Source organism: Ctenopharyngodon idella, chromosome 4 (assembly GCF_019924925.1).
Source record: "Ctenopharyngodon idella isolate HZGC_01 chromosome 4, HZGC01, whole genome shotgun sequence".
Classification (NCBI taxonomy): Eukaryota; Metazoa; Chordata; class Actinopteri; order Cypriniformes; family Xenocyprididae; genus Ctenopharyngodon; species Ctenopharyngodon idella.
Genome location: NC_067223.1, coordinates 23913257 through 23938065, shown reverse-complemented (window position 1 = coordinate 23938065; position 24809 = coordinate 23913257). Strand labels below are relative to the sequence as shown.

Genomic DNA, 24809 nt, shown 5'->3' with positions numbered 1-24809 from the left:
AGAGTATCGAGACACCCCTACCCCTTCACGTGAACGCGCAAAACAAAGGGGTAGGGGAAAGGGTAGAATTGGGATTGGGCCTTAGGCATACTTCATGAATGCCTGTAATATGTACCGGCTTCCCTATGTAGCTTCTGTGGTGCGCCGTCACACGTCACATGGTGATGCGGCACCAAGCAGGATTGGACTAGTTGCATACGTGCTTCAGATGCAGTCACGCAGAGACATTCCCCATAGTGTCCTCATTCGACGCATCTCATTCCCTCCTGAGGAAACAAAGGTTACAGTCGACACCCAAAACATATTTGCAGTCTAAAGTCTATTGGACAGTTTAAACAATTACGCAAGTTGTCTTTAAAACTAAGAGAACATTAATTCAGTTGATTCAGTACATCGCTAGAAACCGAGAGCACAATAATGTTGATTTTTATAACGGTTTTAATGCTCAATGTGTGGGCTATATCGGCAGATGATGTACTTTCACCAAACATAAACATCCTTGAAGAACTGGGGAAAATAAAGACCATTGAAACAATAATGAAATCTCTGGAGACTGAAATGGAGCAACTAAGAACAGAAAACAAAGGTAATGTGATGGACACTACATACATGACAGGGTAGTCCCAGAATAAAATGAAATGCAATAATTTACATATTTATAACACCATATTACTCATACTGTGATGCCAGCTGTCTAATCTATATTTCTTCAGCTCTTCAAGAACGCTTTGGAATATAGACACGTTTGTTTTAAAGAAGATACTCAGTAGATTATTGCTCAAGGGAAAGCACTTCAAAAAATTAAAGTATGAAAAAGTTATGGAAGTTTAAATTTACTGTAAATCAAATGTACTGTACTAAATATTTTATATAAAATATATATTTTGCAAAATTATTTTTACTCTAAAATTACTATCAAATCAAAGCCATATATCTAACCAATTTGTGTTTGAAATTGTAAGTTGATATCACAAAAATGTAAGTTCCCATGACATTTTGTTTAGGCGCTGTAACAAAAAGAGCCACCAGGTGTCACCGACATTCTATTGATTTTTTTTTTTTAATGCATTCTCTAATAAGTCTAGCCAATCACTGCTTAAATGACTACTAAGTTCAGTACTTACAGAACTGACCGCCACCATTACAGAGCAGAAAGAAAACATCAGAGCTTTAGAGACACGATTGAGGGATGAGATGAACAAGAAAAATGAAGGTACTTCACCAAAACATTCACTCTTTTATCAATAATCCTCATAGTGTAAATGTTAGTGTAAAGTTGAGTGTATACTGTGTAAATTGTGTTATCTACTACAATAATCAGTGTAAATGTCATTTAACAGAATCTTTATTCCTTCACAGAAATTTCAAATCTTACTCTGAGTCAAGTGGAGTTGAGAAAGGAAAATAGAGGTGAAAGTGTGCTTGAATGATGTTAAATTCAGTGTATACATTCTCAGTGTAATACAGTAATATATCACAATATTGCTTATGTTTTTCAATAACAGACAGAGAAATAGCTTTTTCAGCTGCACTGATGGAATCTGGCGATGGATATACTGGTCCTTTTACCACTGAAATCACACTAACCTACAGGAACGTCATCACAAACATAGGGAACGCCTACAACCCAATTACAGGTAATTATCAATGAAATGGAGTCATAAAACTCAGTTTATAGTAATGAAAACCCTTCTGCTCCATTCAGACCTCTCTGCAGTTGTGTAATGTGTGTAAGAGAATTAAATGAGCTGCCATCTTTCAAAACTATTACACAGTGTGTTTGGTTTTTAAGCAATCATACAGGAAACAGCTGATTCTGTATCTCTTGTTATTTGATTTAGGTATTTTCACAGCCCCACTGAAAGGAGCGTACATGTTCAGAATCTCTGTATATGGTCATGCCCCAACTACAGCAGGTGCATCCATTTATAAGAATGGAGAGCGTGTGGTTATAGCATACGATATTCAGGCTAAGGATCGGGAAAACTCCTCGAATGCAGTTGTGTTGATCCTGGAGGTTGGAGATGTTGTCTATGTGAGTCTTTGGCCTAAAACAAGGATATATGATAACCAGAATAAGCACAACACTTTCAGTGGTTTTCTGCTGTTTCCCTTAAGATAACAGGAGCTTTGCAGAATATGATTCCAATAATTCTGAACCTTCAGAATTTAAATGAAAGTCATGAAGAATCATTAACATATGAACCTGTATTAATGAGGACTTTGAAATTTGTAGTAGATTACTGTATAAAAGTCAGCATAATACACTATATTCATAAGTTCTGATCTGTCTATACATGTCAGTTCTGGCAGGTCACGTCAGTCAAGCTCACATCAGCTGACTCCCAGGTGACTCATGTCATGTCTACCTATAGGTACTTCTTTCAGTACCTATAGGAATACGAGGCCTATCACAGCATCCATATATAAGCTCCTCAGTATTATCAGCAGCTATCACATTTCTCTGCAGTTAATTACCCTCCTCCATCCTCAGCTCCTCCTCTCGTCAGTCAGGATTTGGCCTTATGATTCCCCTGAATCAGACTAATTCTTGAAATATGTATACATGTTAAATTATTGACATTAATGATATCTGCATATGTTGGTTCTGTTCTGTTTATTATTATTATTATTGCTGCTCTCCCTGCTCTTATCTATGCTAGGCTGCAAGGATGCGCAGGGAGTTCTTGCCCAGAACAGAACCATACCGCCAATACAAACTCTATGCATTATCAATCATATTTGTTGATAGTGGTCCTGACAGAAATACCTTTTTAAGTGTATCTTGTTACTGATCCTTGATCTGTATCTCTTCATCCTGCATAAATAAATAAGTAAATAATGAAACATTGTGGCATTTTCTTTTCCTCATATTATAATTAATATTTCCCTAACAATGCTTGATTTGAAGCACTCATGATTCACTTTCAATCTTTACACCAATTGCTGACAAAGGAGAGAGCGGTAATTCAGGTAACAAATAATAAGGTAAGGTGTTAAGATCAAAGCACACACCGCAAAACAACAGCTCACATTATGATACCGTAAAACAAGGTATTGTAAACTTTATCATAAGTGCATAAATCCAGTTTCCCAAAATCTATGGCATTCTTTTATGGGAAAAGTTGAAAATCAGGTTAATAATTACATTTAATGTTTTCATATTCCTTTTTTTTATACTAAACTCCATCAGCAACATTTATTTCATTAGTATAAGTCTTCAACATTATATGTAAACATCACTTACAGTTTTTTTTCCAGTGTAAATTAACATCCAATCTTTAACTTTTTTGCCATAACATAAAGCTGGTAAACCTGGTAACTTTTGTAAGATGGTCACTCCACTCTGTTATTCATGTGAATATCTCTATCAGAGGTCAGAAATATATCGGAGGTTGAGATAGTCACTGACACGTGACAATAGCTAATGTATCTAATTTAAATAAAGTCACTCAAACTTTTGCTACCCCATAAAACTCAGTTTATAGTAATGAAAACCCTTCTGCTCCATTCAGAACTCTCTGCAGTTGTGTAATGTGTATAAGAGAATTAAATGATCTGCCGTCTTTCAAAACTATTACACAGTGTGGTAATTGTGAAATCATACAGGAAACAGCTGATTCTGTATATCATTATTTGATTTAAGTGTTTTCACAGCCCCACTGAAAGGAGCGTACATGTTCAGAATCTCTGTATTTGGTAATGCCCCAACTTCAGCAACTGCCTCCATCTTTAAGAATGGAGAGAAGGTGGTTACAGCACATGATAATCAGGCTCAGAATGCGTTAAACTCCTCGAATGGAGTTGTGTTGATCCTGCAGGTTGGAGATGTTGTCTATGTGAGACTTTGGTCTGGCAGAAGGATATATGATGACCAGTATAACTACAACACTTTCAGTGGTTATCTACTGTTTCCCTGCAGGACGACCAGAGTCTATTTGTCCACGGGCCAAGCTGCCTCGGCGCTACACAGCATGGCCATTCTCCAGGTGTTCCAAGCTAAGCTCCTTCGTTCCCTGGACGAGTCTGGTATTGACGCACCTGCCTTTCGCGACCTCCGCAGCGCCACGGATTTGGCCCTGCACGCCACGAAAGCCACGGCCCAGGCCATTGGACGAACCATGGCCAACCTGAGAGCTCCACCTCTGGCTCAACTTGATGGAGATCAAGGAGATCGACAAAGTGGCCTTTCTCGACGCCCCAGTCTCTCCAGCCGGTCTCTTCGGGCCAGCCGTAGAAGGGTTCACCGAGCGTTTCACTGCAGCACAGAAGTCGTCCCAGGCCATGCGACACTTCCTGCCCAAACGCTCCAGCTCAGCCTCTGCCTCGAGTCGCCGACTCAGCATCAGAGCAAGCCTGCCCCTTCTACCTCTCAGGCAGCCCTGGACCCACTGCTGTTGCGCCCATGCAAAACGCCGTTGTTATGGCAAACACAATAAATATTTTACATTCTCAAAAAGAGAGCGATTTTCCTCTTCCACACTCGTCAGCGTTCAGGCCCCTGAACAGCGGTCTGTCATCCGACGTTATTCAACCCCTTGTCACGAGGGCCGAGGCCTGGTAGGCCATCCCCAGGGTGTCAAAGTGGGTATTGGGGATAATAAATCAAGGCTACTCTCTGCAGTTCGCCCAAAGACCCCCGCATTTCCGCGGGGTGATTCCCACTTTGGTAGAACCGGACGACACTCATGTCCTCTGCGGCGAGGTGATGACTCTGCTAGGGAAGGGAGCCATAGAAATAGTTCCCCCCTCAGAGAGCGAATCGGGGTTCTACAGCCGTTATTTCCTTGTCCCCAAGAAAGATGGCGGTCTCAGACCCATCTTAGATCTCAGACTCCTGAACCTCTCCCTCATGAGACGGAAGTTCAAGATGTTAACGTTGAAGCAGATCCTCACGCAGATTTGCCTCGAGGACTGGTTCTTCTCGCTGGATCTGAAAGACGCTTACTTTCACATCCAGATAGCCCCCCATCACAGACGATTCTTGAGATTCGCATTTGAGGCCGTGGCTTACCAATATACAGTCCTTCCCTTCGGGCTGTTCCTAGCTCCTCGCACTTTTACGAAGTGCATGAACGTGGCGCTTTCCCCTCTGAGACAGATGGGAATCCGGGTTCTGAATTACCTCGACGACTGGCTCATTCTGGCCCAGTTGCGAACCGAGCTAGACCATCACAGATCCGTGCTCCTCAGCCAGGGACTCAGGGTCAACTTTGCCAAGAGCTCGCTGCTCCCCAGCCAACGTATTACGTTCCTGGGTGCAGTTTTCGAGCCCTTCACTCCTTCCAGGCGATCCTGAAGGGGCGCCACGTCTTAGTCCAATCGGACAGCATGACGGTGGTGTCCTACATAAATCACCAAGGCGGCTTTTCATCCAGCCGCCTCTGTGCACTGGCAAGGCGCCTCTTGGAATGGGCATTACCCAGGCTGTGGTCGCTCAAAGCGATGCACATACCAGGCAGAATGAATCTGGGAGCAAATATGCTATCTCGGAGCAATGTCCCCTCGGACAAGTGGATGCTCCACCCCCAGATGGTTCACAGAATCTGGGAGATCTTCGGGAAGGCAGAGGTCGACCTCTTCACCTCAGAAGACAACTCTCATTGCCCAACCTATTTTTCGAAGGATGCAGATGCGCTGGCCCACAACTGGCCCAGCCTCCTTCTTTACGCTTTTCCCCCGATTGCTCTGATCCCCCAGGTCATCAGACGAGTCAGGGAAGGCAAGCACAGAGTCCTCCTGGTGGCTCCACTCTGGAGGAGCCAAGTTTGGTCCTCTGAGCTATTCAGGCTTTCCACGACAGCCCCATGGCCGATCCCCCTGAGACGGGACCTCCTCTCTCAGGCGAACAGGACAATCTGGCATCCTCAGCCAGATGGGAGCCTTTAAACCTCCCCGGGGACATGCTAAATACCATTTCTCAGGCGAGAGCCCCGTCTACAAGACGCCTCTACGCCCAGAAGTGGTTGGTCTTTGTTGACTGGTGCTCTGCACGAAACGAAGACCCTGTTGAGTGTGACGTATCCCCGATATTGTAATTTCTCCAGGAGCGTCTGGACAAGGGCCTCACCCCTTCCACACTCAAGGTGTATGTAGCAGCCATTGCAGCGTTCCACGCTCCAATGGCTGGCCATTCAGTGGGCCAAAACAGCCTCATTGTGCGTTTCCTGAGAGGTTCTAGGCAGTTGAACCCCCCACGTTCTCTCACTGTTCCCACTTGGGACCTTTCCATGGTCCTCAGAGCACTCAAAGGCCCCCCCTTTGAGCCGCTGCGGTCAGCTGACCTTCGGCCCTTAACGCTCAAGACCCTGTTCTGAGCACAGGTCATTTCCCTCTCAGCGCTGCCTCCCTGGTCAGACAACCGAGAGTTGGAATTACTCTGCCTGGTAACGGCATTGAGGACCTACATTGAGCAGGTCACAGCTGTTTCGGCAATCTGACCAGCTTATTGTCTGCTTTGGCGGCCGCATCAAAGGGTCTCCGGTCTCAAAGCAACAACTCTCGCTTTGGATAGTCGACGCTATCGCTCTGTGTTACTCCTCTATGGACCTTGATTGCGCCATCGGAGTAAGAGCCCACTCCACTAGAGGTATGGCCTCCTCGTGGGCCTGGTCTAGTGGTGTCTTTATCAAAGACATCTGTGAGGCGGCCGGCTGGTCCTCGCCGTCCACTTTTGTCAGATTTTATAACCTGGACATTCCGACCTTGCATGCTCGGGTCCTCTCGGTATGATACGATGGACTCTGTCGAGCTCCGTCATCATGCCACTCCCAGGGAGCTAGCTTCCTCTTAGCAAGTGTAACATAAGGGTTTGATGACTCCAGCCTTCTCACTTGTCCCCTGGACCCCTACAGTGTCCAAGATAAGTCCAGTCGTTCCCTCCCGTGGCACGGTGCGGTTGAATTCGTTCCCCATACGCAGTATGAGTAAAGTATCGAAAGGGAACGTACTCGGTTACGAACGTAACCTCGGTTCCCTGAGATACGGAACGAGTACTGCGTTCTATGCTGTGCCACGAGGCTGCGGCTTCAATGTCGTCGCTTCAGTCGAATGACCTGAAATCCTATGCCGAAATGCCCGCTTATATAGCCAGACGCCCCGCCCATTTTGGCTTTGGCGCACTGCATCGCCATAGGCTTGCGCAGCCGTCATTGGTTCAAAAAGTTTTCCAGTTTGAACCAATGGCTGTGCAGTTACACTGCGCTATTGAAAAAGGCTTCAGCATCAAGGAAAAAGGAGCTTTTCCCCATACGCAGTACCCGTTCCGTATCTCAGGGAACCGAAGTTACGTTCGTAACCGAGTACATTTCCATCCAGTTTGATGTTTTGTTATAGACAAAGCAAATAGCTGCAATTTTTTTTTTTTTTTTTGAAAAATTTGCTGTTTTGAGGCTGTTTCCATCCAGTTTGACTTTTACTGATAAAATGGTGTGGGTGATGACATCATCCAGAAAAAAATGCATTGTCGCATAAGTTTTGCTATATCACTAAAAAAATCTGCCCTTGAGCCATTTCTATAGGCTACATAATTTTGTGTATATCACAAATTCTTATCTTATCAGTGTAACGAGACAATTGAAATTCACTAGTACTGCTTATTTTCACATAATGTCATTAAATAGGAACTATAAGATGACGACGGTAAAGATTTTAATGCCTTTATTTGACGAAGCACAGGTTTGGACACAGAGCAGCTCATTTATCCGGTATGCAAAAATGTTTAGGCTCCATAAAAACACTGGTACAGTGAAATATTCAGTCTTTGCTTATTGCAACAATCTTTAACGCCTTAAACATCAGTCGCAGTTCGACGCAGCCGGGAACGCAATCAAAGCAAAAGAGTTATTCGTTCTGGTTTCAGAGTTCAATAACATCAAATCCATCAAAAACATCCAATCGCTGTTTATTTTTATTTATTTTTTTTCCAGAGACAGTTGGAGCTGTGACCTAAAACATTATATTTGTGTATTTAACCTTTTTTTAAATGGTCTGCATTAGCTAAACTGACGTTTCTAAAATTTTATTAGAGCTTTTAGGTGTCAACTACTTTATTTTCCTAATTTATTTATTTAGATAAAATTCTGTATTAATAAATTGCACTTACACAATTATTTTATTTACAAGTGTCATGTTTGTGATTTTCATTTGTCATGTAGCCTAGAACTGTTTCTGATCATTAAATCGAAACAGACTTTGATTTTATGACAGTACTATTATTTATTCAGATACAGAAGTTCTGTATTTTATTTTACCTTTCTTGTCAGCGTTGAAAACTCCAGCGGTCTTCCTTAATTTGACAGAAATCCCGCTTATTTTTGTGAAGCTGCAAAGATTTTCAAGACAGTATTTTCCTTATCCTTGTGATGCACCTTTGAACTGCAATCTACGGAGAAACGGTGCTTTAACGGGAGCAACACACGAACTGGCGGACGCTGCTTGTATAGGCTAATTCTGTCATGTGACCACATTTCACCCCTTTTCTCGACAAAAAAAAGTGTGTCCAAACTCATTTTGACACATTTGAACACATTTGAACTATCGATATAGATCTTATGCGCTAAAAATGAACGGAAAAAGATTGTTGACATTTGAGAAATTTTTATTGACAAATGGCATTTTTATAAGCTATATCGCTAAAAATTTTAAAGTGCTAAACCTTTTTTCGCAAAAAAATTGTGGAATTTTCTTTTCCTATTTTCATGAACATTTCCCCAACAATGCTTGTTTTGAAGCACCATGTGCAAAACAACAGGACAAAGAATCCCCTCAACAGTTTGTGTATAGGTTAATAGGGCTTAAGCAGAGAGTGTTGTTTGCTTCAGAACAAACAGAATCTGAGTTTCAGTATGATCATAAACTGGTCCAAGGTGTTTTCCTACACTCACTGTATCAGGGTCTAAATGAAAAGTACACGTTTGTCCGGAGGGACGTTAAAGCAGCAATAGCGACTCAGGCAATCACAGATGATCAGATCCTAGAACTGATTACACAGTCTGTTAGTGAGGAAACTGAAAGACAAAAACGAATAGGTCACACATACAAGTCCAAAGCCACAATTGCAAGTGTAACACAGCAGGATGATGTGGTTGGGTAATGTTCTCCCCTGAGTCTCGCAGAAGTTAAAGCCAATCGTGATGCCGTGAAGCGAAGGGTAAATGCAAACAGTGTATATCCCAAAATGTTGAAGTGTGTACTCACTGTTTCTTGTGTGGTCAAGCAGGGCACCGAGCTGTGGGCTGTCTCATGAAAAGTCGAGCGTTAAAAGAGAGGAGGTCACTGGGGAGGGACCACCAGTGACCGCAGACGATCTTGTGTCCCAAACTACTCACCATGCATCCAGAGGTGAGAAACCTGTAACACAAAACACATCCAACAGAGCGATTGAGACCGTAGAGAAACGTGTTGCACAGCTGATTGGCAGTCGCTGCATGATAACTTGCCATTTAAATGGTGTCCGGGCTCAAATGCTTTTGGACAGTGGAGCCCAGGTCAGTATTGTTGGATGGGTGTGGCTAAAGCAATACTTACCAAACATTGAAATCCAACCACTAGAATCTCTACTAGCGGATAGCCAGTTTCACGTCACTGCAGCAAATGGAACAACCGTACCCTTTGATGGATGGGTTAAGGTTTTATTAGAAATCTCAAGTGGCAAACAAAACAAAATTGCCATCCAAGTGCCTCTTTTGGTGAGTCAAAAATGCATGGACTGTCCACTGCTAGGTTTCAATGTAATTGAAGAGATCATAAGGGAGAATAATGGTTGTGCGAATAACATCAGCCTAATTGATCTTCTATCTGAGGCCTTGCAGATGCACAAAGGTGCCGCTGAAACCTTGGTGTCCACAGTGAACTCCTCCCAAGACTGTACTGCAAGCTGTAAAGTGAAGACTGGGAAGCTCGGAGTCACCATCCCCCGTGGTCAAGTCCTAGAGGTAAGATGTCGAGTAAAAGCATGGCACAAGGGTGGAACCATGATGTTTGAACCAGCGTCAGGAAGTGTCATCCCAGAAGGGTTGGAGTTGTTTCCTGCTGTTGTAAATGTGCCTCCTGGTGCTTCAAAGACAGTGAAAATTCCAGTTCAAAATTCCACAAACCATAACATTTACCTACCTCACAGACTTGTGTTAGGTAGTATCGAACCCATCAGCGAAATGAGACCAGTATGCCCGTCCTGCAGCGTTCAGCATTCAGATAAGCAGATCAATGGTGCACTTTTGTGTTCATCCCAGCTCATGTCTGCAGATGATATCTGTCAAAGAGAAAATTCATGAGAGGAGAGTTGGAGAAAAGTGGCACCCACCTGTTGATCTTGAACACCTCGATAAACAGGAACAAGAGATTGTAAGAAAAATGTTGTTTGATGAATCAGATGTGTTTGCTCAGGATGAGGGAGACATCGAGTGTATTCCTGATCTTCAGCTGAAAATCCATCTATCAGATAAAACACCAGTCCAGAAATGTTATAATGCCATCCCCAAACCCCTTTATAAGGAGGTCAAAGATTATGTGCAAAACCTGTTGAACAGAGGTTGGATCAAGAAGTCATCCTCCTCATATTCGTCACCAGTGGTATGCGTTCGAAAGAAAGACAGCAGCTTGCGCTTGTGTGTCGATTTTCGAGATCTTAACCGTAAGACCATCCCTGATCGACATCCCCTTCCCAGAATTCAAGATCTGTTAGACAGCCTTGGGGGAAATTCGTGGTTTTCCATTCTGGATCAGGGAAGCGCATACCATCAGGGATTTGTGAGTGAGGACTCTAGACATGTTACTGCCTTTAATACTCCATGGGGATTATACGAGTGGGTGCGTATTCCCTTTGGGTTGACGAACGCCCCAGCTGCATTTCAGCGATGCATGGAAGGAGTTTTGGAGGGTGTTAGAGATGAGTGCTGCGCCCCTTATTTAGATGATGTGCTTTGTTACTCGAAGTCTTTCAGCGATCATGTCGATCATCTCAGAAATGTGTTTCGTAAGATGAAGGAGCATGGAATTAAACTCCGACCAACAAAATGCGAGCTATTTAAAAGTCAAGTGCGATACATTGGCCGCTTGGTGTCAGGAGATGGAATCCAGATAGACTAAGCAGACTTGGAAGCTGTCAGAGCTCTGAAGAACAAGGAACCCCGCACAGTGGGAGAATTGCGGACGCTGCTGGGATTCCTGAGCTATTACAGGTCCTATATCCAAGACTTTTCTAGACTGGCCAAGCCACTCTTTGAGCTTCTCCAACGGCCACCTGGAACAAATGAGAGTACACAAAATTCCCAGGTTCTCAGTCGTCGAGGTGCACTAAGAAAGAGCGAAAAAGGGCAGCTTAGCTCCAGAACCCCAGTCGTTTGGACTGAAGAACATCGGAGTGTTGTTTCCAAATTTGTTGACATGTTGACAAGCCCGCCAGTGCTAGCTTACCCAAATTTTGACCTACCCTTTGTATTACACACTGATGCTTCCAATGAAGGTTTAGGGGCAGTGCTTTATCAGCAACAGGGCAATAAACTCTGTGTCATTGGGTATGGGTCCCGCACATTAACCCCAGTGGAAAAGAACTACCACCTACACTCGGGTAAACTGGAATTTCTGGCGCTCTAATGGGCCATCTGTGGTAAGTTTAGAGACTATCTCTATTATGCTCCAACATTCACAGTTTACACTGATAACAATCCACTAACATATGTCCTCAGCACAGCAAGGTTGAATGCGGTAGGGCAGTGCTGGGTGGGTGAGTTAGCAGATTTTCACTTCGACATCCGATACAGACCGGGTAAAACAAATGTTGATGCCGATACACTGTCAAGACACCCCCTGAAACTGACAGAAGCCATGGGCGAACACACAGAAACATTATCACCTGAAACTGTGTCTGCTGTTTGGCAGGGTAGTAAAGCTGTGGCTGACAGTGATGTTCCTTGGGTTGCCGCTTTAGAGCTCAACAGTCCAAGAGATGAGGTTATATGCACCAAGGGCAGTATCTCCCCAGTCACTCCTGAAAACATCAAAGCTGCACAACGAGGTGATCCAGCAATAGGTGAGGTAATCAAGTTGAAAGAACAGAACTGGACACCAAATGAAAAAGACAAAAGTATGATGAGAAAAGAAACAAGGAGACTCCTCTTTGAATGGACCAAACTGGAGCTAGAGGGTGGGATTTTGTACAGGAAAACAGGACAGAACAGGCAATTAGTTCTCCCTCCGCAGTTCAAAACAACAGTACTTAAAAAGTTGCACAATGAAATGGGACATGTAGGAGTCGAAAAAGTGCTCCATCTTGCTCGTGAACAATTCTATTGGCCCTCAATGAGGAAGGAGATTGAGGAGTATGTAACAACCAAGTGTGCTTGCATAAAACAAAAGCATCCGCATGTCCATCAACGAGCACCCATGGGTTCCATTACATCCAGATCCCCGTTTGAGCTTGTGAGTGTGGATTACTTACATCTTGAGCCAAGCAAGGGTGGATGTGAGTATATTCTTCTGCTGATAGACCACTTCGCACAGGCATATCCAACGAGAAACAAGTCTGGTAAAACTGCCGCCGAAAAGATCTTCCAAGACTTCATTCCTCGGTTTGGGTATCCTGAAAAACTCCACCATGACCAGGGCAAAGAGTTTGAGAACCACCTGTTTCAGAGGTTACAACAGGTGTCGGGAATAGCCCACTCAAGAACCACACCATACCACCCTCAGTGTAACCCTGTGGAGAGGTTAAATCAGACAATTCTGCAAATGCTCAGGACTCTGGAGGAGGAAAAAAAGAAGGAATGGAAAGCCTACTTGCCTCACATTGTGCATGCTTATAATTGCACCAGGCATGAAGCAACCGGCTACTCCATTCTTCCTTTTGTATGGCAGATCACCCCGATTGCCTGTCGACTTGCTGTTTAACCTGGAAAACAAGACAGAGAGCTCAAATCAACAAGTTTTTGCACAAAAATGGGAAGACAGAATGAGGCAAGCCTACCAGATCGCGAAGGAGAACAGCCAAAAGTCTTCAGCAAAGGGCAAGAAATACTATGACCGAGCAGTAAGAGGTGCCATTCTTCAACCAGGAGACCGGGTGTTGGTCAGAAACCTTTCAGAAAGAGGTGGCCCGGGAAAATTACGTGCATACTGGGAAAAGGATGTACACCGGGTCGTGGAGCGCATTGGTGATGGCCCAGTGTACAAGATACAACCCGAGACAGGTTCCAAGACTCTTAGTATGTGCTTCACCGTAATCTCCTGCTCGCTGTCAATGACTTACCTTTGGAAGATCCCATGGCTGATGCTAAGGAGACAAGAAAAGGAAAACAAAGAAAACAAGTTAGAAGTCAGCTGGAGAATGAGTCAGACTCAGATGCCTCAGATGAGGAGGAACATACTTACCGGTTCAACCGTCATATGAACATTCCTTGCTACAAATTTGTGACAGTTCCACAAAGAGAGAGTGGACCTGAGACTCAGATAACCCAAACCCATTCTTACCTCCGTCCAACTGCAATGGAATTCTATCCTGGCGAAAGCGGTGTTCCTACAGGGAACCGGGTTCAAGAGTTGGAACAAATCTTTGAGTCTCCATGTGTTCCTGGTCCAAGTCCACGGTCTGTGACGTCAGATAAAGATGAGGAGAGACTAAGGAGTGAAGGAGAAATGGTCGGAGTTGCAGAAAATGAAACTGAAAGACACATGACACATGAAAGACGCGAGAGATTTACTTCCCCCTGTTCGGCGCGCTCAGTAATAAACTGACTGCCGCTGTGGAAAGACGTAACTTCTGTTCTCTCGTGTTTTTAACAGGTATGAATATATTTCACTAAAAGGTTAATTTCATTGTACTTGTGTGAATCGACAGGGGTGATACAAAGAGTTTGAGCAAGTTTGGAAGTGTATCTAATCTAAAAAAGTGTTTTGGAAGTGTTTTAGAATTATGTTTCTGAGTGTATGTTGTATTCTCGTTTCTTTCGCCATTTTGAGCGTTCAGCACGTGTATTTTTTTCAGTTGTGTGCATGAGTTAAGAAGAATAAGAGATTATAAGAAGTTAAAGGATTTAAAGAGAAATTATTGCAGTAATAAACTGACTGCCGCTGTGGAAAGACGTAACTTCTGTTCTCTCGTGTTTTTAACAGAGTTTATTCACCAATCCACAGTGCACACTGCCTGTGTATCATTTGCTGCCGGCACAGATATCCCCTAGGTCTGAGGCCGGTAACAGTTACACAAATGGACTGACCCATGGGGCAGTGCTACATATGGAAGATCTCTGCGTTAGATCCTACCTAACCAGGGAGGAGCTACTACCGATGCAGAGATGGTGCAGAGCAGAGCCGCCCAGGAAAGACACAGGTTTACCATCAGGGAAACCGTATCGTGGACAATACACATATAGGATTACCGAAGGGGAATCACAGCATATTGGCATCTAGCCCATTACAAGGGCTGACTGGCCAGGAATGCACATGAGTACTGGGCCTGGCATCAGATGCCTCCGCTGGATTTAAACGGCCGCATCCAGAAACAAACAGACAGAAAGACATCTTGAAAAAGATGCTGCCTGCCCGTGCTTTTTTTTTTTTAGGGAAACTGCTCTGAACGCTTAAGTGCCGAGGGGTGAAACACTGCACTTCTCCGTGCACAGCAAGCTGGATGTGAGACACCAATGGATGTGCCTTCACACCGGCAGAGAGATCCAATGACAAGCTATTAAAGTTGCTGTTTGCTCTTTTTCTGCTTTCAAAAATATACTCTTTTTCTTGAAGGTAGACTGGAATGAGCGATCGCTGTGCAACTGCTCTGTTCCAAAGCAAAATATGAATGAAGTGAGTCATGCTGGTTATATTTATACCTGTATGTCCGGGTGGGTGTGACTCAGCATGCAGATCTCACTAGCCAGTGTTCATTAGCTTGTTTAGTTACCATCTGGAGGTGTTTGGGCTCCCAGGCGAGACCCCATGACGTCAAGTCGAACGTGACATTGAACGAAATGACGTTACACAGCACATTAAATCACAACGGCACAATCATGCAGCGGAGGCACAGAAAGGCACTAATTATAATGTGACTTATTCATGTTTCTTTTTATTTTATTAATAATTCTAAATTATGTATTTATTTATGTGTATTTAGCCTGCCTCTGCCATCCAGCAGATTTTTTTGCTACATATGTTTTGCCAATGTATCGAATATAATGCATCGCGTACAATATTGATATTTATTCTTGTTTCTAAGAAATGCCTTATACTGTATGGACAGAGATGTACAGTAATTGTTAGTTATGTATGTGTGTGCCTACCCATAAGAAGGAGAAGTGTGTGTGTTTATGTGTGTGTGTTCAAGGACACAAAGAACTGTGAACTTCCTTGAGCCTTAAAAGGAAATCAGCCATATTGTTTGAGTTTACTGGAGTTCAAGGACATGAAAAGGCAGACCGCTTACACCGGCGAGCCTAGCGAAGCTTTGATTTATAGTGCGTTAAGACAAATGTTAAGATAATAAGATCAAAGCACACACCGTGAAACAATAGCTTACATTATGGTACCGTAAAACAAGTTAATGTAAACTTTATCATAAGTCCATAAATACAATTTCCCAAAATTCAGGACATTCTTGTACGGGAAAAGTTATAAATCAGATTAATAATTACATTTAAAAAAAATGTCATGTCATTAAATTTAAGATCTTGAAAAGTTTTGTGTTGAATAATAGTAGTGAGTTGTACACATATAGTATGTTATCCTCAGTATATTTTGTATATAATTATACAGTAACAGCAAGGAAAGATTGAAATTGATTTTGTCCTCATAATACTTTTTTGTATTTATTAATCCATGCATTTATTCAGCTGTACTTTTATTGATACAGGATGTTGATGCTTGTGGGGGAAAATAACATTTAAAGAAATTATGTGGATTCAACACAAGTTAAACTCTATCAGCAACATCTGATAGAGTTAAAGCTCAGAAGCAGTGTTTTGAAATCGGCCATCACTAGATATTGGTGAAAAGTCGTTTTTTTTTTTTTTTCTTCGTTTTTTTCAATAAATTATCTTGCTGGCAATAAAGGTGTATGCATTTCATTTAAATAGTCACTCAAACTTACATATGGACATATATTTTGAACTAATCATTCTTTATTGTCACACAGCCTATTTTATTAAGTTAGGTCCAATGCTATTAAAGTGTGAGTTTTCTACTACGCAGATCCGACAAACCATTCACACGTCCGGAGGTGTGTTCTTCTGTGATTATCCCTCCATGTCCCATTAGGATGCAAACCACTGATCTATATAAATATATATATAAAAGAGATGAGTCTGTTTTTTCTGTGGACATCAAAATAGTGCCACAAAGGTTGTAAATAGAGATAAACATTTACTGAACCTGGAACATCCCTTTGATTATGATTAACAATTAACTTGAATTACTTATTTATCTGAAGCAATATAAATCAAGTACAAAAGACAGTAAATCAGGACACTATAAAAGGAACATGAGAGGCTGTGGGGATGACAGAGCAAGAGCTGGAAACAAACATCAGTGAAGAATGAAGGCTTTAGTATGTATACTGCTGCTGTTGGAAACCTTTGTGTTTGTCGTCCAGCAGCAGGTAGATGGAGGACTCAATGAGAATGAGATCAGTCAACAGATCAGCTCTGAGGACGGAAGACAGAATCCACCTCAAACAGACACTTTGAGAGCTGAAGCTTCAACTGACAGCCAACAATACTGCAATCTGGGCATCCCTGACATCCATGCAGCACTGAGAGAACTGACCGCCACCGTTACAGAGCAGAAAGGAAACATCAGAGAACTGACCGCCACCGTTACAGAGCAGAAAGAAAAGAACAGAGAACTGACCGCTTCCGTTACAGAGCAGAAAGAAAACATCAGAGAACTGACCACCACCGTTACAGAGCAGAAAGAAAAGAACAGAGAACTGACCGCCACCGTTACAGAGCAGAAAGGAAACATCAGAGAACTGACCACCACCGTTACAGAGCAGAAAGAAAAGAACAGAGAACTGACCGCTTCCGTTACAGAGCAGAAAGAAAACATCAGAGAACTGACCGCCACCGTTACAGAGCAGAAAGGAAACATCAGAGAACTGACCGCCACCGTTACAGAGCAGAAAGAAAACATCAGAGCTTTAGAGACACAACTGAGGGAACAACAGACGTTTATCCTGGAAGAGCTGAACAAGAAAAATGAAGGTACTTCACCGAAACATTCACTCTTTTATCAGTGATCCTCAAAGTAAAACACCAATGCAATACATTGTATAGTGTAAATGTTAGTGTAAAGTTGAGTGTATACTGTGTAAATTGTGTTATCTATTACAATAATCAGTGTAAATGTCATTTAACAGAATCTTTATTCCTTCACAGAAATTTCAAATCTTACTCTGAGTCAAGTGGAGTTGAGAAAGGAAAATAGAGGTGAAAGTGTGCTTGAATGATGTTAAATTCAGTGTATACATTCTCAGTGTAATACAGTAATATATCACAATATTGCTTATGTTTTTCAATAACAGACAGAGAAATAGCTTTTTCAGCTTCAATGATGCAATCTGGCAGTGGATATATTGGTCCTTTTACCACTGAAATCACACTAACCTACAGGAACGTCTTCACAAACATAGGGAACGCCTACAACCCAATTACAGGTAATTATCAATGAAATGGAGTCATAAACCTCTCTTAGTTATTAGTTTAGTTTTATTTGCACAAATATAAAATATATACAATAAAAACAAAAGAAAGTAATGTGTGTGTAATGTGTATAAGAGAATTAAAATGATTAATTAAAGTAAATTAAATGATCTGCCATCTTTCTAAATTATTACAGTGTGTTTGGTAATGGACTACTTGTATTGAGCTTCATGATGCACTTCTGTTTTGAAATACAAGTACAACTAATTTATCTCCACTTAAGTATATCTTCAGTGTACTCTAGTCACTTACTTTACTAAACGGCACGTAAAATATATAGGCATAAGATTTAAAAATCTAGATATTTTCACAGTCAGGAGAAGAGATATTCTGATGATTACTGTGTAACGGATTTTCCAAACTCAACAGAACATGAAGTTTTAATCAACTCAAGTCGATCTGAGAAAGCAGCAGCTGTTAAACATTCATGATTATTTCAGCACAGGGTGTCAGTGCTCGTCTAAACTAGTGACTGTGATGCTGAAGCGTGAGACCTGATGAATATGAACCTTTATTTATTTGAATTAAATAGTTTAATCACTATTCCGTGTAATTTTTTCATTGTCAATCATTTCACTGTATGTTATTCGCATGTTTATGCCAATTTTCTTAATTAATATTCAAAGTAGTAGCACTGTTAACGTGTTAGTGTTTAAGATTAATTAAATATTTAATATCATTAAATTTATGTAAGGCACATACTGCACATTAATTAATTCATTCAACTATTTTAAAAGACTGGAGTAAGAGCTCCAGCACACACAATCAATCCTTTTATCAGTCAAATTCATTTAAAAATGTGAATTCAGCAGGTATGAAATATGATCAGTAAGAGAAAAACACTGTTAATGAGAAGACGAGCACTGGACTGCTGCAGGTTAATGGGGAAATATACTTATTTATTATTCAGAATGCACAGTTGGAAAGAAAATATATTTATAGGAACATTTACGAGCTTACAGATGTTAAGTGGAATGAACGCAACATTTAGTTGAGATGCAGCTGCTGCAGTGTGAGGAAGAGCAGACCAGACAACAAGGGTTGCAAAAATAACCCGATGTTTATTGACACGGGTGGGAAATTGAACGTTACAAGAGAAACATGAACTCAAAAGCAAGAAAAAAACGAGGGGGTTGCCAAACAAAAGAAATAATCAAAACAAAACTAGCGCCCACACCCCTAAACTAACTACCAAAAATAAAATGTAGAAACAAAACCGAAAACCTCGGCGTATACGACGCCTTAACTAAACTTACTGTAATGATGGGTCGACAGCATGGAGATCCATTTGCAGCTTTTATTAAGAATAGTGTATACACAGGTAAGGGCAGAGGCAGAGACATAAACGGGGACAGGCAATGGTCGAGGCAGGCGGCAGACAAACGGTATCAGGAAGCAGGCAGAGATCAGGGCAGGCGGCAAACAAACACAGTCCAGTAAACAGGCAAGGATCAAGGCAGGCAGCAGAGAATCACAAGAGATAAACAGTCCAATCGGCAACAGTATAACAATCCACAGAAAACGCTTAGAAATGATCACCGGGGCAAATCAAGACTTCGCAGTGTGTGTGTGTGTGCGTGCTGCTTAAATAGTGTGAGTGTGATGTGGTGCAGGTGTGTGTGCAATCAGTCCCAGGAATGAGGGCCTATGGGAAATGTAGTCCGAATGATGGTATCAGTATTCCGGTGAAGGCTCCCTCCGGTGGTGCGGGGAAGGAAGTGCGGGAGCCTCACTTGTGACAGAGCCCCCCCCCTGCGAGCGGCTCCAGACGCGAGGAGGCGGATGACGCCGGGGTCTACCACGTGGTCGAGGGGCCGGTCTCTCCGGATGCGTCCTATGAAACTCTTCTGTGAGTGAGGGGTCCAGGATATCATCCACATCGACCCAGGATCGCTCCTCCGGGCCGTACCCCTCCCAGTCGACCAGGTACTGAAGTCTCCCACCCCGGCGCCTGGAATCGAGTAGTTCTCGAACTTGGTAAGCCTCCTCGCCTTCGATCAGCATGGGTGGGGGGTTGCGGGCCTCGGCTCCCTCCGACTCCCCCCTCGGACCACCAGAGGGTTTCAGCAACGACACATGGAAAGTGGGAGAAACACGGTAGTTAGCAGGTAGGTCTAATCGAAATGACACGGGTGTAATTTGTTTAATAATTTGAAAAGGCCCTACAAACCTGGGACTGAGCTTTCTGCATGGAAGTCGGAGGCGGAGATCTCGTGTGGATAGCCAGACCCATTGGCCCACGGTGTATTCTGGACTGGGACGCCGGTGACAATTGGCCTGTACCTCCTGCCTTCTCACAGCGCGCTGCAGATGGTGATGGGCGAGGTCCCAGGTTTCCTCACTGCGTTGCAGCCACTCTGTCACGGATGGTAGATTGGTGGGTTCGCCGGACCAAGGGAAAAGTGGTGGCTGGTAGCCAAGTACACATTTGAAGGGAGTCACGCCGGTGGCGGCTTTCTGGAGAGAGTTTTGTGCGTATTCCGCCCACATCAGGTAACGACTCCAGTCATTTTGATTTTGTTGGCAGTAAGTGCGTAGGAATCTGGTGAGCTCTTGGTTCATGCGTTCTGTTTGGCCATTGGATTCGGGGTGATATCCTGATGTGAGACTGACATTGACATTCAGGTGTTTGAAGAAGGCTGCCCATACCCGGGACGTGAACTGTGGCCCTCTGTCCGATACAATGTTCTCTGGCAAGCCGTAGAAACAGAATACATAGTTGCAGAGGGTCTCTGCTGTTTCAAAAGCAGATGGTAGTTTGGGTAGTGGAATGAGTCGACAGGCTTTGGAGAATCGGTCCACAACCGTAAGAATGGTGGTGTGGCCACGGGACACAGGGAGGTCGGTGACGAAGTCAATTGCTATGTGGGACCAGGGACGTTGAGGAATGGGCAGTGGCTGTAACAACCCGGAGGGTACTTGACGGGATGGTTTTGAGGTTTGACAGGCTGTGCAGTTCTTTACGAATTGAGTGGTCTCCGCAAGCATGGTCTCCCACCAGAACCGGTTCTGTAACAGATGGAATGTGGCAGTAATACCAGGGTGACCAGAACTGGGAAGAGCATGCACTTGATGTAGTAACTTGTTGCGGAGGGCTTCTGGTACGAACGTGCGATCTGGTGGGCATTCCGGGGGTGGTACCGTCTGTGCGTTGAGTTCGGTGATTTCTGTCATGATGTCCCATTGTACGGGAGCGACCAGAAGTTTGTTGGGGATGATGTTTTCCTCGCTCTTTGTTCTCTCTACCTCCTCCACTTGGCGAGACAGCGCGTCGGCTTTGAGGTTCCTTGAGCCTGGTCGATATGTCACGGTAAACTGAAATCTGGTGAAGAACATGGCCCACCTGGCTTGTCTGGGGTTTAAGCGTTTGGCTGAACGGAGATATTCAAGGTTCTTGTGGTCCGTGAGTATGGTGAATGGGTGCTGTGCTCCCTCCAGCCAGTGCCGCCACTCCTCCAACGCTGCCTTCATGGCTAGTAGCTCCCGGTTGCCTACATCGTAGTTTCGTTCTGCTGCTGATAACTTCCTCGAGTAGAATGCACACGGAAACATTTTGGCTGGATTTCCTTGACGTTGTGAGAGTACGGCCCCGATGCCTGTGCTGGATGCGTCAACCTCTACGATGAAGGGGAGCTCTGGATCTGGGTGACGGAGAATGGGAGCAGTGGTGAAACGTTCCTTTAATTCCTGGAAAGCCTGTATCGCCTCATTGGACCAGGTGAGACGGGTGGATTGTCGTTTGGTCATGGAGGTTAGAGGTGCTGCAATGCCACTGAAGTTCCTTATAAACCGCCTGTAGAAATTAGCGAACCCAAGGAATCGTTGCAGTTCTTTCAGTGTTCGTGGTCGTGGCCATTCTAGAACTGCTCTCACCTTGCTGTCGTCCATAGCCACTCCCTCGTGACTGATGACATACCCCAAGAATGACGTGGATGTGCGATGAAATTCACATTTCTCGGCCTTGGCGTAGAGTTGGTGTTGAATGAGGCGTTGTAGAACAGCCCGGACGTGTTGGATGTGTTCCTCAAACGTGCTGGAATAGATGAGGATGTCATCTATGTAAACTACGACCCAGCGGTTGAGCATGTCCCGGAAGACATCGTTGATGAAAGACTGGAACACGGAGGGACTGTTGGCCAGCCCGAACGGCATCACAAGGGTCTCGTAGTGGCCAGTGGCGGTGGAAAAGGCAGTTTTCCATTCGTCCCCCTCTCTGATGCGTATCAGATTATAGGCACAGCGAAGATCCAGCCTGGTAAAGTATTTAGCCTGCCGTAACTGCTCTAGAGCTGCTGGAACCAGGGGCAAAGGGTAACGAAATTTGACGGTGATATCGTTAAGTCCGCGGTAGTCAATGCAGGGTCTGAGACTACCGTCCTTCTTCTTGACAAAGAAGAAGCCTGATGCTGCTGGTGACGTTGAGGGCCGGATGAAACCTTTGGCTAGCTCCTCTTCAATGAATTTTTTCATAGCAGCAGATTCGGGTTGGGATAAAGGGAAAATTCTGCCCTTGGGGGGCGTGGTACCTGGTAGTAAGTCGATGGCACAGTCACTGGATCGATGTGGGGGTAACTCGGTGGCTTTGCTTTTGCTGAAAGCGATTGCCAGGTCAGCATACTCGACGGGAATGTGGGACTCGTCGGAATTAACTGTGTGGATTGATACAGTTTGAACTGGTAATGGGGTGACTTGTTTCAGACAAAGTTCATGACAGGATGAATCCCACTGAATAATCTGTCCCTCCTTCCAGGAAATATGTGGGTTGTGGGTCCGGAGCCACGGGAGACCAAGGATGACTGGATTGTTGGGTGAGTGGATGACGTAAAATCTGATGGGTTCATGGTGTAATACTCCTACTTGCAGGTCAACCTCAGCAGTAATGTGTGCGACCTTCCCCTCTCCGATGGGCCGACCATCTAGCGCCTCCACTGTCAATTGAGAATCACAAGCAGATAGAGTGATGTTGTGTTCCTGAATGAAAGTATTTGACATGAAGTTGCCTGCAGCCCCAGAGTCTATGAGCGCCTGAGTGGGTATGCACTGGTTGTTGACAGTCACATGTACTGGTATTTTGAAACTGTTAGCTGAATAGTTGGTGGATTGCTGGGAACTCACCGCTTTCGGGTTAGAGGGACTTGGCCGGATGGGACAATTGATTTTGATGTGGCCGGCTTGGCCGCAGTACAGACACAGGTGGAGTTGTCTTCTTCTTTCTCTTTCTTCTGGGTGTAGCGGTGTATAGCCGAGCTGCATGGGTTCTGGAGTGGGGTTGGTTAAAGTTTGGGAAGTGGCCCCACGGAGCGGACGTCGAGAGCGAAGTAAATTATCAATTTGGATGGCCAGCTCTATGAATTCGCTAAGCGTTCTTCCCTCGTCACGGCAGGCTAGTTTGGCTTGAAGTTCTAGGGACAGACCTTTGCGAAACAGCAACTTCAACGTGTCGTCGACCCAATTTGTTTGAGCTGCTAGAGTTCGGAATGTGAGAGCATACTCAGCAGCGGTGGTTTTGCCCTGGCACAGCGACAGCAGTTGATCTCCAGCGCTCTTACCTCCCGCGGGATGTTCGAAAACCTCTTTGAACTTTCGAAGAAATGCGGAGAATGTGGGAAACGCGGAGCCGTCCTCTCCCCACACAGCCGTGGCCCAATCCAGTGCTTTACCAGACAACAGCGAGCAAACGAAGGATATCCGACTGGAATCGGAGGGATACAGAGCCGGCTGTTGGTTAACAAAGAGTGAGCATTGAAGCAGAAATCCCTTACATTTAGCTGGATTGCCATCAAACTTCTCTGGGAAGGCGAGTCGTGGATTCACCGCAGGAGCGGGAGTGAAGGCCTGGTTGTCGGGAGCCGCGGGCGGCGAGGCAGCGGCCTCGGGAGGCCTGAACCGAAGGCCCTGTAGAGTCTTTACCAGCTCCTCGGTAAGGGAAGTCAATCGATTCAACTGATGTTGATGAACTGCGAGCTGGTTGGCCTGGGCGGATAGCTCAGTAGAGAGCTGCATGATAGCTGCTGGATCGCTAGTCGGCGAAGTCTTCTGTAATGATGGGTCGACAGCATGGAGATCCATTTGCAGCTTTTATTAAGAATAGTGTATACACAGGTAAGGGCAGAGGCAGAGACGTAAACAGGGACAGGCAATGGTCGAGGCAGGCGGCAGACAAACGGTATCAGGAAGCAGGCAGAGATCAGGGCAGGCGGCAAACAAACACAGTCCAGTAAACAGGCAAGGATCAAGGCAGGCAGCAGAGAATCACAAGAGATAAACAGTCCAATCGGCAACAGTATAACAATCCACAGAAAACGCTTAGAAATGATCACCGGGGCAAATCAAGACTTCGCAGTGTGTGTGTGTGTGCGTGCTGCTTAAATAGTGTGAGTGTGATGTGGTGCAGGTGTGTGTGCAATCAGTCCCAGGAATGAGGGCCTATGGGAAATGTAGTCCGAATGATGGTATCAGTATTCCGGTGAAGGCTCCCTCCGGTGGTGCGGGGAAGGAAGTGCGGGAGCCTCACTTGTGACACTTACTATATAAATAACCAAAAATACAATGGAGGCGAACACCCACACACTAACTAACATAAATCACTAACTACCAGATCGAGCCGTCACTCACTACAGTTGTCAGGGAGGTTGAGATCAACACCGAGTAGGGCTGTACATAACAAAGGGATCATTATTTGCCAATCAAGACCGAATCAAGTGGTTAACAGATAACGACTTCACACCAGCATACGAATGCGCACATACAATGAACATGTGAAACTTGTATCACGCTCTAACTATTACACGAGTGCATCAAACAACTCACAGAATATTGTCTCAGTAAACCACAGACTAAGTGAACAGTTCAAAGACACGTAGATTGGCTGAGTGCTTCTGGCTCGACAAAGGTGAGTGAGGTCCGAAGCCCAAACGCTCACTGCAGATGGAACGCCGCCAAAAGCCCTTTAAACGATCAGCAACCCGCAGATTGGCAGAACGCTGGTCGTGACGTCAGAACGTCATGACATCGCCCCGATGATTGCTGGTTTTCTGGTCAAATAAGATCAACCTAAACAACTCGATGGATAGATAACAAAAGAGAGGGAGGAAACAAACAAAAAACAAAATACAAAACATA

General features: G+C 44.3%; 3 protein-coding genes across 24 annotated transcripts in view; 2 read left to right on the top strand and 1 right to left on the bottom strand.

Annotated features, from left to right (window-relative positions):
* Window positions 1-24809, bottom strand: part of LOC127511224 (uncharacterized) — a 239084-nt gene that overhangs the window by 142568 nt on the left and 71707 nt on the right. The window lies entirely within an intron of this gene.
* LOC127511192 (cerebellin-1-like) overlaps window positions 1-24809 on the top strand; it is a 127130-nt gene that overhangs the window by 88661 nt on the left and 13660 nt on the right. For 2 of the 10 annotated variants that reach the window (XM_051891904.1, XM_051891903.1), the window contains exon 4: window positions 1842-2847. The exons of 5 other annotated variants lie outside the window; for them this stretch is intronic. In XM_051891904.1, coding sequence (XP_051747864.1) covers window positions 1842-2122 — 281 coding nt within the window. In that variant the 3' untranslated portion in view covers window positions 2123-2847. Of the gene's footprint in view, window positions 1-1505; window positions 1638-1841; window positions 2848-16428; window positions 17190-17363; window positions 17642-24809 lie in introns of those variants that run through there. 3 more of the 10 variants (XM_051891898.1, XM_051891908.1, XM_051891901.1) reach the window with 3 other exon arrangements.
* cbln14 (cerebellin 14) overlaps window positions 265-24809 on the top strand; it is a 31994-nt gene continuing 7449 nt past the window's right edge. Inside the window, exon 1 of the mRNA XM_051892066.1 lies at window positions 265-586. Within this exon, the coding sequence (XP_051748026.1) occupies window positions 418-586 (169 nt within the window). The 5' untranslated portion in view covers window positions 265-417. The remainder of the gene's footprint in view (window positions 587-24809) is intronic.